General features: G+C 46.2%; 1 protein-coding gene across 1 annotated transcript in view; it reads left to right on the top strand.

The window, feature by feature from the left end:
* Positions 1–1,446: 1,446 nt before the first annotated feature.
* KCTD8 (potassium channel tetramerization domain containing 8) overlaps positions 1,447–17,216 on the top strand; it is a 33,655-nt gene continuing 17,885 nt past the window's right edge. The window contains exon 1 of the mRNA XM_015827363.1: positions 1,447–2,359. Coding sequence (XP_015682849.1) covers positions 1,447–2,359 — 913 coding nt within the window. The remainder of the gene's footprint in view (positions 2,360–17,216) is intronic.

Raw genomic sequence — 17,216 nt, 5'->3', positions numbered from 1 at the left:
CCGACGAAGCGCCCAATCCGCAGCCGTTGCGCTCCTCCGGCTTTGCGCCTCCGAAGGTCCCGTCCCCCTCCTCTGCCTCCCCGTCCCCTCCCCTTCCCTTCCCCCCCCCTCCCCGCGCCCTTCCTGACGGGCTCTGCTGCGCAAGGTCCCCGCGGCTCGCCTTCCCTTTCGCTGCCTGCGCTTGACGTCAGCTCGGCTTCCCCGGACTGCTGCGGCGGGTCGAGCCGGCAGAGCGATCCAGGCAGAGCCGCGGAGCCTCCGCCTCCGCCCTGGATCCAGCCCGGCCTCCCGGGCGCGGCTCCTGCCCTGCCGCTGCGCCCCCGGGCTGAGCGCGCAGGGCGGGCCAGCAGCGGCCGAGGGTCCCGCGGGGGCTGAAGCGCAAGCGGGGGGTGGTGGTGGTGGTGGTCCCGGGCAAGGGAGAGACCCCCCCCACCTCTCCAGCGGGGCTGTTGCGCGCCCGGCAGGAGAAGGAGAAGCCCCGAGGGGCGCTTCCTGCAGGGAGAACCCCCCACTCCTCCAAGCCCGGAGGGCAGGGCGGAGGCTTTCCGGGGGGGGGGGTCCCGGACGGCCAGGGGTCCCAGCCGCCGGAGGAACAGGAGAGCCGAGCCGGGGAACGGTGGCGCGTGGACAGCGGCTGGTCCGGAGACCCTGCTGGAGCTGCAGACAGAGACCCGCGGACGGAGGAGCCGAGGGAGGGTCGCGCGTGGAGAGCAGCGAGTCCGGAGACCCTCGTGGAGCTGCGGAGCGGGAGCCGCGGACGGAGGAGCCGTGAGAGGGTCGCGCGTGGAAAGCGGCGGCTCCGGAGACCCTCGTGGAACTGCAGATCGGGAGCCGCGGGCGGAGGAGCTGAGGGAGGGTCGCGCGTGGCCAACAGCGAGTCCGGAGACCCTCGTGGAGCCGCGGACCTAGACCCGCGGACGGAGGAGCCGAGGGAGGGTCGCGCGTGGACAGCAGCGAGTCCGGAGATCCTGCTGGAGCTGCAGACAGAGACCCGCGGACGGAGGAGCCGAGGGAGGGTCGCGCGTGGACAGCGGCGGCTCCGGAGACCCTCGTGGAACTGCAGACCGGGAGCCGCGGGCGGAGAAGCCGAGAGAGGGTCGCGCGTGGACAGCGGCGGCTCCGGAGACCCTCGTGGAACTGCAGACAGAGACCCGCGGACGGAGGAGCTGAGGGAGGGTCGCGCGTGGCCAACAGCGAGTCCGGAGACCCTGGTGGAGCCGCGGAGCGGGAGCCGCGGACGGAGGAGCCGAGGGAGGGTCGCGCGTGGAAAGCGGCGGCTCCGGAGACCCTCCTGAAGGTGCAGACCGGGACCCGCGGACGGAGGAGCCGAGGGAGGGTCGCGCGCGGACCGCCGCGTGTCCGGAGACCCTCCCGGAGCCGCGGACCGGGAGCCGCGGACCGTCGGGGCCGCTTCCGACGGCCTTGGCCTCGGCCGCAGCCCCCGGCATGGCCCTGAAGGAGGGCGGCGGCCCCGGCGCCTCCACCGTCACCACCACCACCATCCTCCCCATCAGCGAGATGGTCTCCGGCGGCTGCTCGGCTGCCGTCCCGGCCTCGGGGCCGCCGTCGGGCCCGGCCTTCCCCGAGGTGGTGGAGCTGAACGTGGGCGGCCAGGTCTACGTGACCCGCCACTCCACCTTGCTGAGCGTGCCGGACAGCAGCCTGGCCCAGATGTTCTCGCGGGGGCCCCGCCAGCTGCCCCGCGACGGCCGCGCCCGCTTCTTCCTCGACCGCGACGGCTTCCTCTTCAGGTACGTGCTGGATTACCTGCGCGACAAGCAGCTGGCGCTGCCCGACCACTTCCCGGAGAAGGAGCGGCTCCTGCGGGAGGCCGAGCACTTCCAGCTGGCCGGGCTGGCCCAGCTGCTGGCCGCCCGCGGCGCCCCGCGAGGCTCGCTGAACGACGAGGGCTGCCCGAGCGACCCGGAGGACGGCAGCCCGCCCGGAGGCGGTGTGGAGCTGCCGGCGGGGCTGCCGTCCGCGCGAGCCGGAGAGAGACGCTCGGGCTTCTTGAGCCTGGGCTACCGGGGCTCGACGGCGGCGGCGACGGTGCGGGACGGGCAGGGGGACGCCAGGTTCCGCCGCGTGGCCCGCATCCTGGTCTGCGGCCGCATCGGCCTGGCCAAGGAGACCTTCGGCGAGACGCTGAACGAGAGCCGCGACCCGGACCGGCCGCCGGAGAAGTACACCTCCCGCTTCTACCTGAAGTACACCCACCTGGAGCAGGCCTTCGACCGGCTGGCCGAGGCCGGCTTCCACCTGGTGGCCTGCAACTCCACCGGCGCCGCCGCCGCCGCCGCCGTCAACCAGTACCGGGAGGACAAGGTCTGGAGCAGCTACACCGAGTATATCTTCTACCGTGAGTAGGGGGCTGCCTGGCCTGCCTCTTGCCTTCCCTTTCTCCTTCCTCTTCCTCTTGGCTTCCCCTTCCTTCCTTCTTTTTTCCTTCCTTCCTTCCTTCCTTCCTTCCTTTCCTCTCTTCCTTCCCTTCGTCCCTTCCTTTGTTCCTTCCTTCACTTTCTCCTTTCCTTCCTTCCTTCCTTCCTTCCCTCCTTCCCTCCCTCCCTTCCTTCATTCCCTCTCTTCCTTTTCTCCTTCCTTCCTTCCTTCCTTCCTCCCTTCCGTTCCTTCCTTCCTTCCCTCCCTTCCTTTGTTCCTTCCTTCTTTTTCTCCTTTCCTTCCTTCCCTCCCTCCCTCCCTCCCCTCTTATCTCCTTCTTTCCCTCCTCCTTCCTTCCCTCTCTTCCTTTTCTCCTTCCTTCGTTCCTTCCTTCCCTTTCTTCTTTCCTTCCTTCCCTCCCTCCCTCCCTCCCTTCCCTCTTATCTCCTTCTTTCCCTCCTCCTTCCTTCATTCCTCTCTTCCTTTTCTCCTTCCTTCCTTCCTTCCTTCCTTCGTTCCTTCCTTCCTTCCCTCCCTTCCTCCCTTCCTTCGTTCCTTCCTTCCCTTTCTTCTTTCTTTCCTTCCCTCCCTCCCTCCCTTCCTTCCCTCTTATCTCCTTCTTTCCCTCCTCCTTCCTTCATTCCCTCTCTTCCTTTTCTCCTTCCTTCCTTCCTTCCCTCCCTTCCTCCCTTCCTTCATTCCTTCCTTTGTTCCTTCCTTCCCCTTCTTCTTTCCTTCCTTCCCTCCCTCCCTCCCTTCCTTCCCTCTTATCTCCTTCTGTCCCTCTTCCTTCCTTCCCTCTCTTCCTTTTCTCCTTCCTTCCTTCCTTCCTTCCTTCCTTCCTTCCTTCCCTCCCTTCCTCCCTTCCTTCATTCCTTCCTTTGTTCCTTCCTTTCCCTTCTTCTTTCCTTCCTTCCCTCCCTCCCTCCCTTCCTTCCCTCTTATCTCCTTCTGTCCCTCTTCCTTCCTTCATTCCCTCTCTTCCTTTTTTCCTTCCTTCCTTCGTTCCTTCGTTCCTTCCTTCCTTCCTTCCTTCCTTCCCTCCCTTCCTCCCTTCCTTCTTCCCTTTCTTCGTTCCTTCCTTCCCTTTCTTCTTTCCTTCCTTCCCTCCTTCCCTCCCTCCCTTCCTTCCCTCTTATCTCCTTCCTTCCTTCCTTCCTGCCTTCCTGCCTTCCTTCCTTCCTTCCTTCCTTCCTTCCTTCCTTCCTTCCTTCCTCTTCTCTTCTCTTCTCTTCTCTGCACAGGGCTTCCTTTATGACAGGCATCTGCTCCTTTGGTTCTTCTTAAAGGATGTCCCAGGAGTTGGGGAAAGTCAAATAGGAAGTGCCTCTTAAGAGACTCACAGGGTGTTTCGATTCACTCCCCTGGTTAGTAAAAAAAAAGTTCCTTGCAGGCTTTTGAACACCAAAGCTTTAATATTATTTATTCTACTCGGTGTCTCGGAGTGACGGTGGGTGCGACCTGTCAAGGGTTTCGTTTTTCTGTCTCTTTTTGTTTTTTTATTGTTTTCTCGCATTGTCGTCTCTGTTTCCTCGGTTTTCTGGTTTTGGAGGGGGGGGGTGAGTCTTCCCCGAAGTTGGTAGGATCAGATTTAGGACCCGTTTTTCGGTTAAAAAATTCCGGGCGGTGCTACGTAGTTTTCTTAGGAGAAAAGCTTTGGGAACTTGGTTAATTAGAATCCAGCCTTAGGGTGGATCCTTGCGACACTAACACAAACAGCTTTCTTCCAAGTAATGAAAAGCAGCATTTCTTAGACCGAGGGACCGTCACAGTCTCAAGAAATTCATGAAATCCAGGTTAGAGATTTGTAAGCGTGGTCTCTGGAACCGTACGTTCCAGCCGTCATTTTCAATTTATGCTTTTTTTTACTTTGTTATCGTTTTCCTCAGTGCTTCCTTTTCAGAAAACCCAATTTGGCAAATTTACGTGCGTAGAAAAGGGTTTAATCCATTATAACCGGTTCGCGCTGTGCCTCACACACACATCTTGTTTGGCTCGGGGTGTGTGGCAACCAATGACAGGTTCCTCCAGACCATCCTTTGTTAGTGTGATTGTTGTCGGTTTTTTAAATTTTTGTCGTTGTTGAAATGAATCAATGCAAACACCGTTTCTTTTTTTTTAAAGATTAGGGGGACAAAGTCCTAGATAAACGCACGAATGTCCTCGAAATTTGAGAGAGGAAATATCAATCCACATTGAATGATGGCTGGACTTTTTCTCTTGTTTCTGGTTGAGTTCTTCTCCTTCTCGTATTCTTATTTTTGGGGAGCTGATCCATGTGCATACTGTATTCAGTGAGGTTACTCTACGGAAGTCTTTTCAAGTCTAAAGTAGGAGCTCTTCCCATGGCTGAAATGTTGACTTGATCTGGCTTGATATACAGCTTCCACCGATGGCTGTATAAATGATGAACTCGGTTCTTCGACAGTTAAGGAGTGTGTAAAGACGCATGAGTGAACTTGCTGGCTTTCATTTTGCACTGGGGAGCGTGAATGGAAGGGAAAAGGCCTAGAGGTGACGGGAAGACCGTAGTTAGCTTTTTTCCAGCTTTTATGGCACATGGTGGTAAAACGTAAGATATCGGCGAATTGATTTGATCTTTAATTTTGGCCTCTGCTAATGCGAATAAGTTCTGCTTTCTAAAAAGAGTCTCTCGCAAGGCTTAGAGCAGGGGGTCTTCAGACTTGGCCCTTGGATGACTTGTGGACTTCAACTCCCAGAATTCCTCAGACAGGAATTCTGGGAGTTGAAGTCCACAAGTCATCCAAGGGCCAAGTTTGAAGACCCCTGTCTTAAATCTACCAAACAAAATGGAGGCTGGCTGAGGAATTCTGGGAGTTGAAGTCCACAAGTCATCCAAGGGCCACGTTTGAAGACCCCTGTCTTAAATCTACCAAACAAACTGGAGGCTGGCTGAGGAATTCTGGGAGTTGAAGTCCACAAGTCATCCAAGGGCTAAGTTTGAAGACCCTTGTCTTAAATCTAACAAACAAAATGGAGGCTGGCTGAGGAATTCTGGGAGTTGAAGTCCACAAGTCATCGAAGGGCCAAGTTTGAAGACCCCTGGCTTAGAGAGTGGCAGTTGTTTGATCCTTGAGGGTTGAATGGAGGCTTTGCTGAAGATTAAAGCCGGCGAGGCTAGACGTATGGAAAGATTGTTAATATTTTATCACCTCCTTCCTTTCTCATTAATTACAAAGTAAACAGACTCCATCTGGGCTTATTTCAGTGGACGGAGAGAAAGAGAGAGAGAGAGAGAGAGAGAGAGAGAGAGCAGTAGAAAGAATATCACTTTCCAATAGATAGTTGGAAAAGATCTTAGCTTAAGCTCAAGAATTAATAAGAGGAAGACGAGGAGAGGAAGTTTGGCAGTAGCCTTTTTCTTCTTCAATTAATGTCTAAGGAGATTCTCCACCATCCAGGTCATGGTTGTCCCAAAGGTGCTTTTTCTGGAGGCAACTGGACTTTCATGTTTTTCTTTGAAGACGTTTCACTTCTCATCCCAGAAGCTTCTTCAGCTCTGACTGGAGGGTGGGGAACGGAAGGATTTATACTCCTTGCAGACAGCTGGTCATTTGCATCCTTTTAGAGAGTCCTTGAGGCCACTTGGAGGTCTACCTGTGTCCTCAGTTGTCCCAAAGGGGCTTTTTCAAGAGGCAACTGGACTTTCTTGTTTTTTCTTTGAAGACGTTTCGCTTCTCGTCCAAGAAACTTCTTCAGCTCTGACTGGATGGTGGAGAAATAGAAGGATTTATACTCCTTGCAGACAGCTGGTCATTTGCCTTCTCTTAGAGAGTTCTTGAGGCCACTTGGAGGTCTACCTGTGCCCTCAGGTTCACCTGAGTGGTGCAAATGGGTGTGGAGCCTTCTTGGAACTGCTGAAAGGACTCTGTGGTAGACTGCAGCATGAATGCAAATGACCAGCTCTCTGCAAGGAGTATAAATCCTTCCATTCCTCCACCATCCAGTCAAAGCTGAAGAAGCTTCCGGGATGAGAAGAGAAACGTCTTCAAAGGAAAAACCAGAAAGTCCAGTGGTCTCCTCCTGAAAAAAAAGAACCTTTGGGTCTTCTTCAATTACTTCACACAAGCAGCTCTCCCTTTTCAGAAACAGAGGAACAAACTCTAGATGGCGTTGCTAATATTTCATGAAGTTCATACTTCGGCCTGGCTCTGAGTCCAAGTAGTTTGGCCGATGAAAATGCAGGTGGATTCAGATGGAAGGTTTCATTTGGCAGATATATATATTTTTTCTCCACCCCTTAGAAGTCATTTCTGCATTTTTTACATACGAAACTGCAACTGAAGATAGTGTCAGCGCTGCTAACATCGGATGTTCTTGCTTTGACGACATATGGAGATGCAGCCATTTTTCTTTACTTTATGTTTTACTCTTAGAGTTAGAATTAGATGATGCTGGGGGGGGGGAGGAAGATGCACGAGAGTTTAGCTAGACATAACAATACTGTAACTAGCGTGAGAACCAAGGTTTTTTTGAAATAAGAGATGATAAGAAATGGCGGGTTGAAGAACTGGAGGGAAAGCCTGCATTTCAAATTAATTGGAGAATGTGATTTATGACTGTTAATTGGAGGAGGGAATTGTGCTTTGATACTATGTGCTCAGGGGAGGGGAATCCAGATTTTGGCTTGGCCTATGTATGTGCCGAGGCTATGCTACTCCAATAAAGATTATTTAAGGTAAACAATGCCTCGAAGTTCTTTGAAGAGTTTCATCTGTCGGAACCATGACAGATAACTTCTGCCTCCAGATGTGTGGGCACATCTGAAGCGGTTCCCCTGCATATATATCTGATGTATGTTTAGGGCCATAGCTATACAGCTATAGCGCATTATGTATTGAGCACATAGCTATAGGGCATTGCTTGCCAAAACAACTAGGCACATCCAACACTGGAAGTTTTTAAGAAGAGACTGAACAGCCATTTGTCTGAAATGGTATAGGGTTTCCTGCTTGAGCAGGGGGCTGGACTAGATGACCTCCAAGGTCCCTTCCAACGTTGTTGTTGTTGTTGTTGTTGTTGTTGTTGTTGTTGTTATTATTATTATTATTATTATTATTATTATCTTTAGAGTTATCTCCCCTTCTTCATTCCTTTTTTTTTTAGGGGACAGGGATTTTTGATTCCTTTTCTCTATCCCCTGCCTTCTACCATCTTTCCTCTTACATGCTCGCGGTCTTGCTCCCTTCTCCATTCCCGCTGCGATCCTTCATGGGCTGTTTTATCCTCCTTGCATTGTCACCTGATTTTCTCCCCTGGACAGCAAGGTGGTCCTCAACTCACAACAGTTCATTGAATCACTAATAATAATAATAATGATAAAGTTGGAAGGGACCTTGGAGGTCATCTAGTCCAACCCCCTGCTCAGGCAGGAAACCCTATACCATTTCGGACAAATGGCTGTCCAGTTTCTTCTTAAAAACTTCCAGGGTTGGAGCATTCACCGCTTCTGGAGGCAGGTTGTTCCACTGGTTAATTGTTCTAACTGTCAGGAAGTTTCTCCTTAGTTCTAGGTTGCTTCTCTCCTGGATGAGTTTCCATCCATTGCTTCTTGTCCTGCCTTCAGGCGCTTTGGAGAATAGCTTGACTCCCTCTTCTTTGGGGCAGCCCCTGAGATATTGGAACACTGCTATCCTGTCCCCCCTCGTCCTTCTCTTCGTTAAACTAGACATACCCAATTCTAGCAACTGTTCCTTATATGTTTTAGCCTCCAATCCCCTGATCATCTTTGTTGCTCTTCTGTTCGAAGTCCCAACAGCATTCCCCCGTGGTCACGTGATCAGAATTCAGACGCTTGGCAACCGGTTCATATTTATGACGGTTGCCGGGTCCCGCTGTCCCGCGATCCCCTTTTGTAGCCTTCCGACAAGCAAAGTCAACGGGAAGTTAACAACGGCATTGAAAAAGAGTGACCGACGGCCATTTTCCACCCCTACGGCCATTACGACATCCCCACGGTCACGTGATCCAAATTCAGATGTTGGGCGACAGGCTCATATTTACGACGGTTGCAGTGTCCCCAGGGATCCTGTGATCCCGTTTTGCATCCTTTTGACAAGCAAAGTCCACGGGGCAAGCCAAATTCACTTAACAACCAGTTACCACAACTGTCTTGCTTAGCAACCGAAAATTTCAGCTCAGTCGTGGTCATAAGTAGAGGACCACCTGTATTTTGGATTCCCCTACCCCGCTGAAAGTGTTGAGTTACTTTTTAAACAAATATTTTGCAACCCAAGTTCTTCCCCTTCCAAGTTCCATCAGCCCATTCTTGGCTTAGGCAAGGTTGTGTCCTATTCTGCTTTGTCTCGTATTTTCGCTGATTTATTCGTTAGCATTGCCATTCCCCTCTGCTCCAAGTGGGAGAGCCAGCCACCAAAACCTGAAATTTGACAACAAACAGCCCCGACAACATTTAACATCTCCGCAGCCACACAATATTTATGGAAATGCATTCTGTCACAAGCCACCCGCTGCTAGAACATCGATCTGTCAACAGAGAGACAGATAAAACATTTGCCTGTCGTTTTTCAAGGTAACTTAAAAAAAAAAGTGCCTTTTAAAGAGATTGAGTTAAATAAATCTCCGAAGAACTCAACTTGCGCTTTTTAAAAGCGTGTTCGCTATTCGTGGAAATTCTACTTTTCCAATAGCCAAAGTCTACTTTCCTATTCGGATGGTTTCTCCCTTTATTGCAGTCTTCAGTGTTCACAACTTAGTAATGAATTAGTAAACTTGGTTTAAAAGTTTTACTTAAAATTCCTTGTATCTAGACTGTGTTGTCGTTCTTGGGATTGCAAGAATATTTGCAGTATTTAGGAGGAATCAAAACAATCTGCTACACACCATATAAAATGTGCAACTTATTTTGCTTCACTGGTTGTTAAACGGTTTATATCGGCTTATACTTGTTCGTAGGCGAGCTTGTTCCAAAAAATGTAAAAAAATATATATAATGTAACAGACATATACTGTAATTGTAATTGAACTGATGAGTCCAAACAAACACAAAAGGGCCTGAATTTAAACAGGAAATTCGGTGTGATGTAGCTCTTTGATCCTTTCAAAAATTATGCCTTAGTATCACTATTTTATTTTTTAAAAAAGTTACAAGTAAGCCCAAATTATATTCTCTTGACTTTAAAGTCAGATGGATCCCAATAAAATAATATTAAAAGGTTTACATTTGGCTGGATTTCATCCACTTTTAGTATTGGCTAAATATTAGCTCTTCTCAATTCTCTCCTATTGATGTCAATAGCATTTGTTACGTAATCTGGAACAGAACGAAATCTGTGATTTAGCTGAAATAAATTATCGGTGCTGTCACTGTTCTTTTCAAATCAGTTCTGGAAGCCAAAATTATCAGTGTAGAATTCACATGTCTTAAAGAGAAGAATTTGTATTTCAGTGCAGAATTCATGCTCATTTTCGTAAAATGACTGGCTGGGGTTGTTAACAATCGGACGAGAAAAGCATTTCTCTGAAGATGTTCAGAAATAACCAAAGTTCAGAAACCAACTAGTTTTGTCCTTCTTGACAACTAGTATCTTAAAATATTCTACGAATTTTTAGAAAAAGAAAATGTGAAAGTAAGGAAGCAGACCCATAGATCAACCATGTAGAGAATTAGCACTATTTTTAGTTTATTTAGGCATAGTGATATATGTTATGAATGTTATTTTCTGATGTAGTTCAAACCCAAGTATGTATGTGTGTGTGTGTGTATGATGCATGTATTTGAAGTGACTTTCTTCTTCTTCTGAGAATTGCTAACTTTTTGGATCTTAAAAATTCAAATTAGAACTTGGATCTTGAGAGATAAAAGTACTTGTAATCCTCACTGTCTGTTGATATCCCTTAGGGAGATACCCCTTTTTTTCAAGATTTAGTGGATATTTATTTTAATGTAATCTTATGAGGAAAAAAAACATATGTAAATTATTTCTGTACACGGGGTTATTCTGAGCACAGATCAAAATAACAGCCATTAATTCTCCTAGTCAAAAACAGCTCCTTTTTGTTATACAGAACAATGCCTTTCTAACTAAACCATCACTTTCTTTACAAAGCATGAAAATGGAAAAAGAACGTGTGTGTTTTTTTAAAAAAAATAAGCTTCTTAAATTGTTCCATGCTTATAAAATCAGCCTGGAAATTACAGACCAGGAAGGGCTAATTTTTTTAATCTGATATAGTGTTCAAACTCTCTGGGAGAGAAAGATTGAGAGATTTCCTTGACCTGATGCACTTTTAATTGTCATAGGAAGGCTAGTTGTGTTTGCTACTCTGCTTATCCCAGAAACCAAATAGAATAGAATAGAATAGAATAGAATAGAATAGAATAGAATAGAATAACAGAGTTGGAAGGGACCTTGAAGATCTTCTAGTCCAACCCCCTGCTCAGGCAGGAAGCCCTATACCACTTCGGACAAATGGGTGTCCAGTCTCTTCTTAAAAACTTCCAGTGTTGGAGTACCCACAGCTTCTGAAGGCAAATTCTTCCACTGGTTAATTGTTCTAACTGTCAGGAAATTTCTCCTTCATTCTATATTGCTTCTCTCTTTGATACGTTTCCATCCATTGCTTCTTGTCCTGCCTTCAGGTGCTTTGGAGAATAGCTTGACTCCCTCTTCTTTGGGGCAGCCCCTGAGATATTGGAACACTGCTATCATGTCCCCCCTCGTCCTTCTCTTCATTAAACTACACATACCCAATTCCAGTAACCATTCTTTATATGTTTTAGCCTCCAGTCCCCTAATCATCTTTGTTGCTCTTCTCTGCACTCTTTCTAGAGTCCCAACATCTTTTTGACATCGTGGTGACCAAAATTGGATGCAGTATCCCTTGTGTGGCCTTAACCAGGCATTGTAAAGTGGTATTAACACTTCATGTGATCTTGATTCTATCCCTCTGTTAATGCAGCCCAGCACTGTGTTGGCTTCCCCCCCCCTCTTATTTTTGATTAAAAGGTTCAAATTCTTAACCCTTAGCAAAACATGGCTTAGATATGTTAAAATGTCAAACTTAAAGAGTGGAAAGGGTGCAGTTAGGGCGCAAACAGCTCACGAAGGGCTTTTGAAATGTTATATTTCTCGCGTCACTCAATACATATTCATATATACCTTCCTGCGTCGGTGAAAGTCACCTTACGCCAAAAACTGGAGGCAAAAAAAGTTTGCTGATGTTGGCGAACGTGACTTTAAATGCCCCTTTTTCTTCAGTTTCCTGAGTTGCTTTCCACTGCAAAATGACAGCATTAGTAAGCATATAGACCCCGAGTTTACTTTTAATTCAGGCTATAGACACCTGACTATCTGCGTTGGCAACTTTCTTTTTAAACACTGGCACGCATCCCAGGCTGTGCTGGCAATTGGTGACCAGATTTCTTGGATGGCATTTTTAATCTTTTGCCTGGCATAAACCGGAATATGTCCCAGCTGACCAGGTGTGAAAAGAATATGTAATATACTGATAAATGGCTGCAGTATATTGATTTGGTTTATTCTGCATTCTTTAACAGAATAACGGATGTGGATGGGACCTTGGAGGTCATCTAGTCCAACCCCCTGCTCAGGCAGGAAACCCTATAGCATTTCAGACCAATGGCTGTCCAGTCTCTTCTTAAAAACCTCCAGCATTGCAGCATTCACAGCTTCTGGAGGCAGGTGGTTCCACTGGTTAATTCTTCTAAGTTGTCTTAGTTCCAGGTTGCTTCTCTCCTTGATTAGTTTCCTTCGTTGCTTCTCGTCCTGCCTTCAGGTGCTTTGGAGAATAGCTTGACTCCCTTTTCTTTGGGGCAGCCCCTCAGATATTGGAAGGCTGCTATCATGTCATCCCTAGTCCTTCCTTCCATTAAACTAGACATACTCAATTCCAGCAACCGTTCCTTATTATCTTTTAGCCTCCAGTCCCCTAATCATCTTTGTTGCTCTTCTCTGCACTCTTTCTAGAGTCTCAACATCTTTTTTACATTATGGTGACCAAAATTGGATGCATAATAATAATAATAATAATAATAATAATAATGATGATGATGATGATGATGATGATGATGATGATGATGATGATGATGATAATAATAAAGTTGGAAGGGACCTTGGAGGTCATCTAGTCCAACCCCCTGCTCAGGCAGGAAACCCTATACCATTTCAGACAAATGGCTGTCCAGTCTCTTCTTAAAAACTTCCAGTGTTGGAGCATTCACCGCTTCTGGAGGCAGGTTGTTCCACTGGTTAATTGTTCCAACTGTCAGGAAGTTTCTCCTTAGTTCCAGGTTGCTTCTCTCCTTGATTAGTTTCCACCCGTTGCTTCTTGTCCTGCCTTCAGGTGCCTTGGAAAATAGCTTGACTCCCTCTTCTTTGTGGTGTAGTTTTACCAAGGCCTTGTAAAGTGGTATTAACACTTGACATGATCTTGATTCTATCCCTCTGTTAATGCAGCCTAGCACTGTGTTGGCCTTTTTGGCAGCTGCAGCACACGGCTGGCTCATGTTTAAGTGATTGTCCACTAGGACTCCGAGATCCCTCTCGCAGTTAACTGCTGTTGAGCCAGATATCACCTAGAACGGGTCTCCAACCCCTGGTTCATGGACTGCACTGGGCCGCAGCATGCCAGAAACCGGGCAACACAAACAAGCAAGCCCCATCCGCAGGATGCAGGCAGCGTGCGAATCCAGGCGTTTTCCGGTTTGCAGAAAAACCTCTTTCTACAGAACCAGTCCCTGGTGCCCAAAAGTTTGGGGGCCGCTGACCTAGACTATATCTGTGCATTTGGTTTTTCTTGCTGTATTGATCTTCTTTTCTTGCTGAACCCACTTCCAAATTGATTGATTCATTCTGCATTCCTTAACTTTCAAACTGAACTATGTACGTTTGCAATTCTGAATTGCGTATCAAAGAGATCTAAGGCCACAGTACGTTGCAAGATGGTTTTTGCAGGTGAGGTCCTCATTTGCCCAGAATGATCTGAGCTCGGATTATTCTTTGGCATACTAAGCAAAATGTGTGCCTCTCTTCCATACTGCAGCTGCAGCTGCAGAAAAAGCCAACACAGTGCTGGGCTGCATTAACCGAGGGATAGAATCAAGATCACGTGAAGTGTTAATACCACTTTACAAGGCCTTGGTAAGGCCACACTTGGAATACTGCATCCAGTTTTGGTCACCACGATGTAAAAAAGATGTTGAGACGGTAGAAAGAGTGCAGAGAAGAGCAACAAAGATGATTAGGGGACTGGAGGCTAAAAGATAATAAGGAACAGTTGCTGGAATTGGGTATGTCTAGTTTAATGCAGAGAAAGATGAGGGGGAACATGATAGCAGTCTCCCAGTATCTCAGGGGCTGCCACAAAGAAGAGGGAGTCAACCTATTTTCCAAAGCGGCTGAAGGCAGGAGAAGAAGCAACGGATGGAAACTCATGAAGGAGAGAAGCAACCTAGAACTAAGGAGAAACTTCCTGACAGTTAGAAGAATTAACCAGTGGAACAACCTGCCTCTAGAAGCGGTGAATGCTCCAACACTGGAGGTTTTTAAGAAGAGACTGGACAGCCATTTGTCCAAAATGGTATAGGGTTTCCTGCCTGAGCAGGGGGTTGGACTAGATGACCTCCAAGGTCCCTTCCAACATTATTATTATTATTATTATTATTATTATTATTATTATTATTATTATTATTATTATTGTTGTTGTTGTTGTTGTTGTTGTTGTTGTTGTTGTTGTTGTTGTTGTTGTTGTTGAATGCCGGCTGGGATGTTGCTATGACTAAGGCTGGTAACATAATCTACACCCAGATTTCTCAACCTTGGCAAATTTAAGACTTGTTTAATTTAGAATTCCCTTCTGAGAGTTGAAGTCCACAAGTCTTAAAGTTCTCCTCTATCTTATTAGAGCACATTATGTAAAAACCTTAGTAAAAAAAAATATGGGAAAAAAATGTAATATTCTGAATTAATGTGATCTGGGGGGAAATACACACACACACACACACACACACACACACACACACACATTCTCTTAAACAAAAGAATAACTAGGTGGGAGGAAGATGAGAGTAGATGTAAAATTATTGAGACCCAATAATTAACAAGAATACTGACTAGTGGGACTAGATGACTCCGTTGTTCTATTATTCTTATAAGTGAGTATCTGCTTTAAAGAAGGTTTTTTTTTTGGTTTCAAATGAATTTAATAAGCCTACAATTATTCCTACAGATGCATCTCAAAGCAGTGCATAGAAATCTAAAAGCATAATTGATTTGATTATTCACGATGAAAGATTAAACTAATTAGCGAAGGATACCAGGAATGATGAGAGAGGACTGGAATTTGGGACGGACCGTTTTTATTTTTATTTTTAAATTTTTGTGGGGATCGTGTCAGAATTGGGTCTTGGGGAAGACGCTGCCTATGAAAGAAAAGAAGTGAAGGGGATGAGGAACGAAAGCAGAATAATTGCAGGAGAAGAAAGCCAGAAAAATGGTTAGGAGGTGGGTTAATCCCTCAGCGGAATGGATGGAAAATGCCTGTATTGAAAGAGGACACAGACGCTGCTTGAAACGGAGTGAAAAGAAGGATGTTTGGCAAGGAAACGGGGGTGAATAATGGCCAAGAAATTATTTATACTGCTTTATAGAATGTTGATCAAGATGGGGAAATGGATTGGCACCATCTTTAGATGCTGAAGAGCTGCTGTAAAAGGCAATAAATATGCAGTCCAGCCTATTACCAGCTCTGTTAGTAAGTCCTTCTGTCTGTGCTTTTGAATAACAGAGTTGGAAGGGACCTTGGAGGTCATCTAGTCCAACCCTTCTACCACGACTACGTTAAGTTCCTTTAGTGACTGTTCAAAGTTACAACAGCACTGGAAAAAGGGACTTGCGGCCGATTTTTTCACACTGAACGACCGTTGCAGCAGCATCGTGGTCACGTGATCAAAATTCCGATGCTTGGCAACTGACTCATATTTATGACGGTTGCAGTGTCCCAAGGTCATGTGATCCACTTGTGCAATGTTCTGACAAGCAACTGGACTTTCTTGGGGTTTGTTTTTTTTTGGTTTGAAAACATTTCACTTCTCAGCCAAGAAGCTTCTTCAGTTCTAAGGGAAGAAGTTACTGAGGGCAGGACAAGAATCAACGGGTGGAAACTAATCAAGGAGAGAAGCAACCTAGAACTAAGGAGAAACTTCCTGATGGTTAGAACAATTAACCAGTGGAACAACCTGCCTCCAGAAGCGGTGAATGCTCCAACACTGGAAGTTTTTAAGAAGAGACTGGACAGCCATTTGTCTGGAATGGTATAGGGTTTCCTGCCTGAGCAGGGGGTTGGACTAGATGACCTCCAAGGTCCCTTCCAACTCTGTTTATTCTATTCTATTCTATTCTATTCTATTCTATTCTATTCTATTCTATATTCTATATTCTATATTCTATATTCTATATTCTATATTCTATATTCTATATTCTATTCTACGAACCATCTGCCAATCATCTGTATTTTGATCACACGATCATGGGGATGCTACAAAAGTCGTAAGTGTGAACCATGGTGGTAACTCATTTTTTTCTGTGCAGTTGTAACTTTGCACGGTCACCAAATCAACCGTTGTAAGTTGAGGACATGAAAAAAATAATAATGATGCTTTGCGGAAAATATATATTGGAAAATAGTAATGTAGATAAAGTACATATCTTCACATTGTCAACGCTGCTAACATCGGATGTTTTTACTTTGACAACAGATGGAGATGCAACTCTTTTCTTCTCCTTAGGTTTTACTCTTAGAGTTAGAGCTAGAGTTAGATGATGCTGAGGGGAGGAATGTGCATGAGAGTTCAGCCAGACACAACAATACTGGACCTAGTGTGGGAACCAAGGTTATTGAAATAAGAGATTATAAGAATTGGCGGGCTGGAGAACTGGAGGGAAAGCCTGCATTTCAAGCTAATTGGGGAATGTGATTTATGACTGTTAATTGGAGGAGGGAATTGTGCTTTGATCCTATGTGCTCAGGGGAGGGGAATCCAGTTTTTGGCTTCAATCGTGTTAGTGCCAATGCTATGCTACTCAAATAAAGATTCTTTAAGGTAAACAATGCCTCAAAGTTCTTTGAAGAGTTTCATCTGTCGGAACCATGACACACATCACAGATCCCAACCGAAGGAAAGAGCTACGAGCATAAAGCATACATTTATCCATCATGAATTTGATTAAATTGCTGCTTTACTTTACTTGAAATTACTTTCAGTGTGAGTTCATGAATGGTGTACATTTTAGTTGTTAAACTACTTATGGCTTTAAGTATGTTGTTTTTAATTGAATTATTAGGGTCGCCGTTGTTTTTAATTTATTGCAAAATGGCTTCTAATTGCATCTCAGTTTGTGATTTGTTTTTGTTTTAACCTGGAAAAGCAGATTCAAACTTTATGAATACATTAATGTTTATACAGAATAAGTTCTACTGACTTTAATGCAGCCTACACCGAAGTACGTTAGTAAAAAATGGAAGCTGTTTCCCTTATGCATAATTAACTTCAAAGGAAGTCCATTTTTCTATTTTGCATATGCTACTGTACTGCAGATGCTAACCCTTGTAATAATAACTGGCTGTAGCTTCTTTCAGCTGCATCGTAATGAAGTGGCTTTAATTATTTCCTACTACTTTTGCCAAATTCTTCTTCTTCTTCTTCTTCTTCTTCTTCTTCTTCTTCTTCTTCTTCTTCTTCTTCTTCTTCTTCTTCTTCTTCTTCTTCTTCTTCTTCTTCTTCTTCTTCTTCTTCTTCTTCTTCTTCTTCTTCTTCTTCTTCTTCTTCTTCTTCT

Source organism: Protobothrops mucrosquamatus, unplaced genomic scaffold, assembly GCF_001527695.2.
Source record: "Protobothrops mucrosquamatus isolate PMUCROS unplaced genomic scaffold, P.Mucros_1.0 scaffold3651, whole genome shotgun sequence".
NCBI lineage: Eukaryota > Metazoa > Chordata > Lepidosauria > Squamata > Viperidae > Protobothrops > Protobothrops mucrosquamatus.
This window is presented reverse-complemented; position numbering and strand designations above follow the sequence as displayed.